Source organism: Corapipo altera, unplaced genomic scaffold, assembly GCF_003945725.1.
Source record: "Corapipo altera isolate COAL_440 unplaced genomic scaffold, ASM394572v1 113, whole genome shotgun sequence".
NCBI classification, from domain to species: domain Eukaryota; kingdom Metazoa; phylum Chordata; class Aves; order Passeriformes; family Pipridae; genus Corapipo; species Corapipo altera.
The window spans coordinates 5,152,628-5,163,834 of record NW_020884895.1 but is presented as its reverse complement, the minus strand read 5'-3'; the positions used below and the strand labels follow the sequence as shown (position 1 = coordinate 5,163,834).

The window sequence follows — 11,207 nt, the reverse complement described above, 5'->3', positions numbered from 1 at the left end:
ACCTACTCTGCCAAAGGCAGCCCAGGATCCTGTTGGCATTTTGGGTAAATAGAGCCCAGGAGGGTGTCACCTCTTGATGCTTCTATGTAACTTCATTGAAGCTGGTAGCCAGTTACATGTCTGCATCGAAAGGAGAGTATAAACACCCTACCAGTGCTTGAAATATCTTTTAAAAATGAGACAATTACCTTTGAAATAACCACTACTGGGGGTGGGGGGTGGGGTGGTGTTGCCATGTGTGTGTCATTCTGTGATGAAGGTCTGTGGTAAAGTAGGTAGAAAGCAAGACATTTTTAGTAATAATGGGCCAAAAAGTATTTAAAATGCAGCAAAGATGCATGTGTTGTCATACTGAGAATAGTCTTGCAGTACTTTAAATAAAAAAAACAAAACCACAATCCCTTTTTTTACCCCTTCTGCTGTGCTACTCAAGTAACAAAAGTTTGGCCTATGATACTTATTGTAGTTATGTTCATGGGAAACTGTAAAAAGTCTGCTTTTTATTTATCTTCGCAGTCTGTATCATGCTGTTTATTAAAAAAACCTACTTTTGTTTGGTTTTTATCACACTTTTGAGTGTTAATGTATATACTAACAACTAAATTAAAATGATATGGTTGGTAGACTTGTGAATTCTGAAGTGAGAATTTAAGGAATCTTCAGCCTTGGGGTGTGATTTGGTGTTGGCAGCTCTGCCTTTGGAAAAGGCTGGAAGGAAGGAGATGGGAATTGCACACATCAGTTAATGATGATGGGGAACAGAAGTAGAATTTGCATTATTTGTGGGTGGGAAGTCCCAGATGCACATGGTATTTGTTCCTGCACACGTTGATCCTCAAAATAAGTAATTTTATTTTAGTTTTAGATGTGGGCTGTAAAAAACTGTGATAAGAGAGCAGATATTATTAAAGTGTTTCAGCTGGGTGGTTTTAAAGCCCTTGCTAAATCAATCTGGTTTGGTTTTGAAAAATATCCTTCATGTTTTCATTACCAAAATTAGATTTTAAACAAACAAATAAGCAGTGTTATATTTTTGTATCCAATACTAACTTTGAAAGAGAGAAACATATTTAGGGAAATTACTCACTGGCAAATATAAGAGCATGAGGGTGCAATGGAAGCGCTTCTGTGGATATGTTGGTTGACTCTGGACTTCAGTTGCCAACCAACTGTTATTGTGGGAGGGATTTGAGCTCTCTTGATGAGGATTTCGCTTTTTTTGGAGGGATGAGGGGAGTGTCAGGGTTTTTACTCAGGCCTCTTCAACACATTGTTGTCCCCAGTAAGCTTTAAACTTTGTACACTGGTCAGTTCTGTTTCAGATAACACTAACCAGTTTTGCAGTGGATCGACTCCATAATAAAAGGTGGACATCATCATCCTTACATTTATTTTGAAGCTCCAGCTGAGCTCCAGTTAGGAGAGAGCAAATCCAACTGTGGCTAGGGGTTTGGAAGTAGCTGCTTCAGTAACATGGACTAGCAGGTTAAATTTCTGTTTATTACAGCATAAGGTGAGTTTTACCTTTCCTGGTAACTATGAAATGGTTATGAGTGGTTACTACTGTGTGTTAAATGCACAGGATGGTTCAGGGAAAGGGGATCATCAGTTCTTGTTCAAATGCAAATTTTAGACTTTGCTGCCATTACCATGGTGTGATTTTTTTTGTGGTAGTTCTGGGTCTGGATACCTAAAACATGAAAAAATTATGGAAAACTTGCAAAATAATGCTGGTGAAACAGAAGAAAGATTTGCAGTCTGGGCAGTTTGCTTTAGCATGGGAATCTCAGTGAGCCCTCCTGATTTTACCCTCAGATATCAGTCTGGTTTCCAACCTGACTTTCCAATTTGATCCAAAATCTGAGCCCATGTAACAAAAGAGCAAGAAACCTGATGCTATACAAGATACCTCAGGTAACCTCCTATATGTCCTTTTAAATGCTAAAAAATCTACCTCTAGCAAAGGTTATCATCATGGACTATGCTTCCTGCTTTCATTGAAAAAAGAGTTTACTCCATTCTTATTTTGGAGAAGATACATCTCTGCTAAGTGAAATAAGCATCATCTGTGTTGCCCATTTAAACAAGGATGTGAATATCACATGGACTTTTCTGCGTTTTGAGCTGGAATTGGTTCTGAGTGATTAAAACCTGGCCAAGAGCTGCCTGAACATCCCAAGCACTTGGTGGCTTAGAAAATAAGACTCATTTAGACTTTTCTGTCCTAAGCATTGATAGCTCTGTTTGATGCCTGTGACTTTGAACTGGATCTGCAGCTTCAAAGAGGATCCTCTTCAGATGTTTCTCTTTCACTTAAAGCCTTATCTTTTTATCTGGTGTAAGTGGCGTTGGGCTCTGCTGCTTTGGGTGGGGAAGAAATCAGTCAAAAGGTACAGAAGTTGTGTTGTGCTTTGGTTCATCAGAGTTTGCCTCACCAAGCAAGACTGAATTCAAAGCAAAGGGTTGGACTTGGGTTTGTTTTTGTTTTTTTTATCTCTCCTTTCCCTTGGCAAAGTATGGATTTCAAGTTCTCATCACTGCCCTCCGCTGGGAATTGGGGGAAGTGCTTTTTTGGAATATTTATATGGAAAACCTTTTGGTGAATAGAGGGAGAAGCATGTGGGCATCCAGCCATTTGGGTGGCTATAGCCAATTTATGAGAGCTTTATTACAAGCTGTCCTGGAGAAAACTCAGCAACCATAGCTGGAATAAACAGCAGAGAAGAAACTGAACTGGGATGCCAGGATCTTGTTTGATTGGTAACTCAGCGAAGAAGATCATAGATGCTCCACATTTATTTAATTTCTGAGGGCTCAGCAGTGTACCAGCAAAAGGACACCTTTACCAGAACTCCCATGTGATCAGAGGATGAAGCTCTTTCCATGTGGCTCTAAGCAAATCACCCTAAAGACATGTTTCCAGCTTCAAAACAAAGGCTATAGACAGAGTAAGTCCAGTCTCACCTGCCAGCTAATGAATAAAATTGAGGCCAGGAGTAGGGTATAATTTTTTTTTACTAATCAGTGGAGCAACTCCATTAGGGATGTTGTGGATTCTCTGCTAATTGAAAGCTTGCTCTTAAGATTAGGTAAACGCAGGCTAAGCCAGAGCAGAATAACTCAATGAATGAAATACTTGGCAAAATTCCATAAACTGTTTTAAGTCATGGAAATAAGCAATTGCAATGGCCTCCCTTGTGTCTTCAACATAAATGAGTAATTTTTCAAAATAATAAGATGCTGTTTGAAATGTTCTGCTTTGTGGACAAATACAACTTAGTGACAAAGTGAGCAAAAGGGAGGATTCCTTTGTGATTATAAATTGGGAGAAGGGGAGAGAGTTGCTTGTTTTAATTTTCAAACCCATATTTATATATGTATGACAGAATCACAGAATCCTTAGGGTTGGAAGGGACCTCTGGAGACCATCCTATCCAACCCCCTGCCAAGGCAGAGTTACCTGGAGCAGGTGACACAGGAATGCATCCAGGTGGGTTTGGAATGTCTCCAGGGAGGAGACTCCACGACGTCCCTGGGCAGCTGTTGCTGCCCTCAGTGTAAAGAAATTCTTCCTAACGTTGAGGTGGAACTTATCTGTGGTTTCGTTTATGGCCATTGCTCCTTGCCCTGTCACTGGGCACCACTGAAAAAAGTCTGGCACCTCTTGGCACCTGCCTTTGAGATATTTCTGTGCATTTATGAGATTCCCCTCTCAGTTTTCTCTTCTCCAGGTGAAACAGGAGCAACTCCTGCAGTCTATCTTGGTAACAGAGATGCTCCAGACCCCTCATCACCTTTGTGGCCTCTGCCAAATCCTCTCCAGTAGCTCCTTGTCTTCCTTACACTGTATGTATCTCTTCCTTGTACTTATATAATTATAATATACTTTCCATTGATTCTCCGATTTTCCTATCCTTTTTTTAATATATATTTTCCTATACAGTAGTTCAAAGGGCCATCTACATTCATACAAAAAGAATATTTGAGCTTTTATGAGGCTCTGGCTTCGACATCGTGCTCCCATTTGTGTAAAACCTGAACATCTGACGCTGGTCAGATGGACCTATAAATTATCGGTATGGTATCGGATGCAGATGGAAATACAAATTAAACATAAATTAAAGGTTTATTTTGTGCGTGCCCCGTCCTTCCCCCCCCCCCCCCCCGGTTGCTGAGGCGACGGGCGGGGTGCGGCGGCGCCCTTGGCCGGCAGGGGGCGCTGCGGGCGGCGGCCGCGTGCCCGTTCCCGCTCCTTCCCCGCGGGAGCGGCAGCGGAACGGGACAGGGATAGGGACGGGGCCAGGGACGGGGACTGACTGGCCAGAGAGCCGGGGCTGGGCCGGGCCCGGGCGGAGCACAGCACAGCACAGCGGGACGGGCGGGCGGCAGGTGAGTGCCGGCGGCAGCGCTCGGGGAGCCGCCCGTGCGCCGTGAGTCACGGCCGGGCCCGCGGCGCTCCCGGAGCGGCTCCGGGCCAGGCCCTGCGAGCGGGGCCGCGGCCTCGCCCCTGCCCGCGGCTGCCCCGGGGCTCCTCCGCGGCTGCTGTCGGGGCGGAGCGGAGCAGAGCCTTGGCCGCGCTCTCGCCCCTGGATCCCCGCGCGGCCTCCGCGCAGGCCGCGGCCCCGGGGGGAGCGGGATCCCGATTCCCGGGGCCGGGATCCCGATTCTCAGGAATAGAACACCCCGCGTTACTGCCCCGCGGCCCGGTCTGTGGGGAAGAGGTTGAGCTTTTCGGCTGCGTTACCTGCGGTGAGATTTGCCGCGTCGGTGCGCTGTCGGTGCTTCCCTTGCAGTCAGAAAAAGCGATAAGGGTGTTGGTACTTCAGACCATGATGTAATGTTAAAAACACTGATTTTTTTTTCCATCCCTTGAAATAAAATTCTAGTTCAGGGAGAGTATTGCATCTTGTGAGAACAGCATTAACTTGATGAGGGCCCTTTTTTCGCTGCTTTCCCTTTTAATGCATGGCACTGACTGCAGAAGATCCTGGGCCCATAAGTGCTCTGGTATTACGGTAACCCACATGACATTCCGTGCTTGCAACCCTTTCTTTTTCAAAACTATTTGGTCCCATCTATAGCTCAAGTATTTCTGTGTCGTTTCCAAGTATTTTTCTGCTGTCAGGAGATGACAAGTGCAGCAAAAGACAACTAACCTGAGACAAAAGGAAAAACATTCCAATGCTTATTAATTTTGATGCTCTAAACCAAAATTAATATCGACTTCTTATGTTGCTTTCTAGCTTCAATTTCCATAGGTCTACTCTTTGTATTACTTGTATCTGATTCTGTGTTTTTTTCTTTTGTGCTCAAGCTTTAAAGTGGTTTAAAAGGCTGTCATTCCATAGGTGAAAGTCTCCTTGAGCTGATGCATTCCCTACCTTTGGAAGTTGTACAGCTATAAGCTTCTTAGCTGCTTGGCTTCTATATACTGAAGAGTCTAGGATTTTTGGTAAGAGAGCATGACTTTGTTAGTATGTTAAACATTAAAACTTGTTTCTGAAGGGCTCTGCTTCAGAATATCCAGTCTCTGACAAATGTCAGCAGGGTGCTGCAGACCTTCCTTGTAGGTGACCCTGAGTGCTGGAGTGCCTCGAGTCCTCACCTGCCTGTCTTTATGATGAACCTTCTTTTGTTCCAATGCAGGAATGTGAAACTGGACTTAAGCAGTTGTGTGCACTTCTTGTGTTCTTAACTGTAAAAAAAATGGGCTGGGGGGCAAGAAAGGGGAGTAGGAAAAAACTCTTGTATTTAATAGGCAGGTTTTCAAAATGCCTGTATTGTTCCATAAGGTCCTGAAAGATAAACTAGATAAAAAAAAGTCTAATTCTTGGATGTTGTTACTTTACAGTAAATTCAGACTGTTCAAAATGAATGAACATCCTAAAAAGAGGAAAAGGAAGACTCTACATCCTTCTCGGTACTCAGGTCAGTCTAGAGCTTGAGTTATGTACACTTTACTAAAGTTTATCTTTATTCTCAGAGTAATAACTTTATGAGAAGGGACCGCGTGTGCTAATATGTGGAAAATTAGTGACACAAATGGTGGATAAGAAGTTTTGGCTCGAATGTACCAAGCACCCACTCTGTGGGCTCCGTTATTGGGTTACTCTGAGTCACAGCATGACAGAATATGCTGAGTTGGAAGGGACCCACAAGGATCCATTGAATCCAACCCTTAGCCCTGCACAGACAAGCCCAAGAGTCACACCATGTTCCTGAGAGTATCATCCTAATGCTCCTTGAACTCCATCAAGCTTGGGGGCTGTGACCACTTCCCTGGGGAGCCTGTTCCAGTGCCCAGCCACTCCCTGGGTGAAAAACCTTTTCCTGATATCCAACCTAAACCTTCCCTAAGACAACTTCAGGCCATTCCCTTGAGTCCTGTCACTGGTCACCACAGAGAAGAGATCAATGCCTGTGCACCTGGACAGTTTTGTTCTGTACTCCCTGCAAATGAGGAAACTGGCTCAAGGTACAAATGAAGGTGATTGTGCTTACACACAGGGGAGGAATTTTGTAAAGGTTGGGATGGGGGTATCTGGAAGTGTTCAGCACAGAATGGACTGTGCTCCTGTCACTCCTCAGTGGGAGCAGAGTTTGATAGTGATTTTATCTGATACTCCAAACATCAGAAATGTTGTCAGGTGAGCGCAGAATTCTCCCCAAACAACAGGTAAAAATGTGAAGAGAATTTTGATGAACGTGAAATATGTCTGAAGCTACATCAGTGTATTAGTATTTAAACTTACTCTTTGTTTGTTTTGGTTTAGATTCTTCAGGTGCAAGCAGATACATAGATAATAGTGGAATTTTTTCTGACCACTGTTATAGTGTCTGTTCTATGAGACAGCCAGATACAAACAGAGGTAAGGTTACATTCTGGGGTCTTGTTCTGCAATTCTTTAGGAAGTGTGTCATGCTCCTATTCGTAGAAGTAAATAGAATACATGATATATAGAGGGTGATTTCTGAGCAGTGTTGTGATCTGATAGGCCTTAGACTAGTGGAAAGTGGTTTAATCGTTACAACTGAAATACAGTTTTCAAAGTAGAAACAATGACAACAGAAAGATCCTTCAGTTTTACATTTATAATGGTGATTAAACTACCTCAAATATCCACTAGCTAGGTAATGTAAAGCTGATGAGTTCAAATGAAATTTACCAGCAGTTGCATTGTATTGTACCTGTACTTATGGAAAACAAAATGCCTTTTTATAAAACATCCAGCAGTGGATGGAAAGTTTAGCAGAGCAAATGCAATGGTGGATTTTTATTTATTTTTCTTTTCACTCTAATAACTTACCCAGCAAGTCTCCAGAAGTCTTAGAAAGTATGATATTTTAAAATATGATGTCCAGAAATATTTAAGAATACTTTTTTTAATCGTGTCTCTTAAATGTAAAGCTTCTTTAAGGTTTTTTTCCATTACAATCAGCTGACTGTCTTCTGCTGAAATTTTAAAGACAGAGTGTCTACCTTTTGAATTCTTTTTTCTTCTGCGTGTATGGAAATAATTTCTAAGCTATTTATTGTTACTTTTTTTAATGTAGGTTATGATGTGCTTAGTATATTAAGATAAATTTATGCAACTGGAGTAATTAAATAGTAAATAAGATGTATGATTAAATCAAGGAAACACAACGATGTTAGTGTGGACAAATGATGACAAGAAAATCCTTATCTTACCTTTGCAGGCAGATTCCACAGTCCTGTGCAGAGCCTGGACACGGATGATGATGGGAGTCCGGTGCATGCCGGGAGTTCTCACTGGAGTGGGGCACAATCAAACCTGGGGCTGCACTGTACAGACCCTAAAAGGAAGGATAAAGGTAAAGGTCAGTGTGCTTGCAGCTGAGGTGCTGGGAAGGTGGAGAGCACAGCTGCTGGCTTTTAATGTAAGTGCTTTGCTTTGACAGAAGACGTGAGGCATTTGTAGTTTCTTGTATTTCTTTGTTAGCTGAACATACAGCGTAGTCTGGCAGGGGAAAAATAACTGCTTTTTGTATTTGTAAGCTGCAAATGACTGAAAAGTTAAATATAGACCCAGGTCTTTTGCAGTGAGTTTTTTTCAACGTTTTGTTATGTATTTCCTCCTGCAGATAAAGGTACTAACAATGGAATGTGCAGAGACTTATGTGACTCACCTATATTCAGTGACAGCCCCACAGAAGAAGAGAAACCTCTAGATATCCAAACGGTAGAAATTTCTACAACAGAAGTGAATGCTGTAGAAGTTCACGATATAGAAACACAGACTGTGTCACCTGAGAAGCTGGAGGCTGAGGACCTGGAGGAAATCCCCTTGGAGACCTGTAAAATCTTTGAGAAGAACCAGGCTTTGAATATCACAGCTCAACAGAAGTGGCCCCTGCTGAGAGCTAACAGCAGTGGCTTGTACAAGTGTGAGCTCTGCGAGTTCAATAGCAAGTACTTCTCTGATTTAAAGCAGCACATGATCCTGAAGCATAAGACATGCACAGACACTCACGTCTGCAAAGTTTGTAAAGAAAGCTTCTCCAGCAAAGTGCAGCTCATTGAACACGTCAAGCTGCACGAGGAGGACCCGTACATCTGTAAATACTGCAATTACAAAACGGTGATCTTTGAGAATCTGAGTCAGCACATAGCAGACACTCACTTCAACGACCACCTGTACTGGTGTGAGCAGTGTGACGTGCAGTTCTCCTCCAGCAGCGAGCTGTACCTGCACTTCCAGGAGCACAGCTGTGACGAGCAGTACCTGTGCCAGTTCTGCGAGCACGAAACCAACGACCCGGAGGATCTGCACAGCCACGTGGTGAACGAACACGCCTGTCGGCTGATAGAGCTGAGCGACAGCTACAACAACAAGGAGCGTGGGCAGTACAGCCTCATAAACAAGATCAGTTTTGACAAGTGCAAAAACTTCTTTGTGTGCCAGGTGTGCGGCTTTAGGAGCAGGCTGCACACCAATGTCAACAGGCATGTAGCTATTGAGCACACCAAAATATTCCCTCACGTTTGTGATGACTGTGGGAAGGGATTTTCAGGTATGTTGGAGTATTGCAAGCACCTGAGCTCTCATTTATCTGAAGGGATTTATTTGTGTCAATACTGTGAATATTCAACAGGACAGATTGAAGACCTTAAAACTCATTTGGATTTCAGGCATTCAGCAGATTTGCCTCATAAATGTACCGATTGTTTAATGAGGTTTGGGAATGAAAAAGATCTTTTAAGTCATCTTCAGATACATGAGACGGTGTGATTGCTTTCTTTCCCTGTAATCAATTTGTTAGAATTGGAATTAACTTTTAGTCACTGAAATTAAATACAATTTTAATAGAAATTGTACAGTTCTAATGTTTTCATCTTTATATCAGCAAAGCATGTATAACAACTTGGTGTTGTGGATTTCCTTGTCTAAGGGTTTCAGTAAGAAAAATCACATCTACAGTGTGATGGATCAGATTTGGGGGGAGGGACAGTGGGAGTAGTTGCATGCTGTGATAGCAGTTCTGATGGTCATCCCACTCCTTCATGTTTAGTGTACAGGACCAGCTCTCCTGATAAAAAGGTACAAAACCAAATCCAATACCTAGTTCCATGCCTCAGTAACAGAGTATAGATCCCAGTTCCACGTCCAGCTCATGTTGCCCTCTGTGGCAGCAGGTCATTGCACTGGTGTTTAGCAGGTTGCACCAGCCTGCCGAAGATAAGGGTGTTCCAAAAATTCCCAGGCATGGACATCTCCAAATTCACATACCAGCCTTCATTTCCCACCTCATACTCTTGATAAGCTTTTAAAAGTCTCCTCTTTTTCTTGGGGTACATATCCAACCTCCTTGTTCACTTTGTTCATTGTTCCAAGTCCCATCTGTGGGACTATCCAACAACCCTCTCTTCCACACATGTACTACAGGATTCTCTTTATTTACCTTCAGTTCCTGTCTTTTAATGCACTGAGGAGACACACATTGCTTGTGTGTAGATTGGATCATGTTCTAAGGAGTAAGTGCAAAAGGAATTGCAGTGATCCAGGTGAGAATGCACAAAGTGAATTTCTTACATAAAAGTCTAATTTAGCTCTGACTGAAATTTTGTATGTCACCAACCTCTGACTAGAGCAAACCTCTAGGAGTCTATATTGTTATAATTCTGTATATTTATAATTAGCTTTCCACAACTAGTAATTTGAGGACTGTTATTCTGTAAATTTTAAACTTCTATATACTGGCGTAAAACACTGGTACATTACAAAATTTTTACTAATCACTTTCAAATTATTTCACACATTTGTTTATATTAGTTAGTGCTGTCCTACCACTGTAATCATTGGAAGTGAATTTTTACAGCTCATTCTGTAGCTGTATTTCCGAGGGGATACTTGGACAGTGAGGTCACTTAGATTGTGCTAGTTATCAGGGTGAAAATACCCATAAATTACTGATGGAGTTTACCTTTCTTTCTGCATTGATTGTAAATTTGTAATGTAAGATTGTCTAATGCAAGCTTTGTATAGAGATAATTAATGTATAAAAACATTTCTTGATCAGTGAGATTTGGTGTTATCAGCTTCAAGGTGTGCAAGAGTCTATGCATTGGATTTTTAAAGATAAGGATAAAAATTGGCTGAATGTTGTCAGTTTATGGAAGTTCTGATTTCCAGAAGAGTGTTTCTGGAATGTCTATGAACCAGTTAGTGTGTATTTTGTTATAGGATGCAAGACCATTTCTGTCACTTTGAAATTCTGATTTACTACTAAATCTTCTGTTTTGTCATTTAAAAAGGGCAACCTGAGGGTGTCCTGCTGTAATTTATTAGTCCCTTGTACAGAGAATGACAGTATCTGTGGTAGAATTGCTAATTTCCTATTTTGAACACATTCTTCCTGACTGGCTTAAAATGGTAGCAATAATATAGTTAATGAAACACTAATGAGAATTATTTTCTATATGAAAAGTTAATTTTGTTTATATATCCAAGAGGGGATATGCTGGCTTACTTGAAACCCTGTTCCTGATGATGACACACAGGTGGAATGGCACAGTTGAGCTGTGGAGAGAAGCTGCTCCAGGGGACAGTGACAAGAACTGGAAAAAAGGCATTAAAACACCAAACAATAAAACAAATGGGCTTAAGAAGTGTGTGTATTTGTAGATAAGCATTGTGTCCCCAACAGGAGAGGTGGTGTCTTGTACTGGCAGGGAGCCCTGTGATACA

At 42.1% G+C, this 11,207-nt stretch overlaps 1 protein-coding gene across 3 annotated transcripts; it reads left to right on the top strand.

Moving 5' to 3' along the window:
• The first annotated feature begins 4,563 nt into the window (after positions 1–4,563).
• On the top strand, positions 4,564–10,784 carry ZNF639 (zinc finger protein 639). 3 transcript variants are annotated; one of them, XM_027647233.1, is made up of 5 exons: positions 4,564–5,452; positions 5,852–5,928; positions 6,774–6,869; positions 7,699–7,839; positions 8,104–10,784. In XM_027647233.1, the coding sequence occupies exons 2-5, from the start codon at positions 5,871–5,873 to the stop codon at positions 9,249–9,251; spliced, it is 1,443 nt and encodes a 480-aa protein (XP_027503034.1). In that variant the 5' UTR covers positions 4,564–5,452; positions 5,852–5,870; the 3' UTR covers positions 9,252–10,784. The 3 variants fall into 3 exon arrangements, with proteins under 3 accessions (XP_027503034.1, XP_027503035.1, XP_027503033.1); XM_027647234.1 differs by having other exon boundaries at positions 4,567–5,452; positions 7,699–7,833; XM_027647232.1 differs by lacking the exon at positions 4,564–5,452 and having other exon boundaries at positions 5,833–5,928.
• Positions 10,785–11,207: the final 423 nt, after the last annotated feature.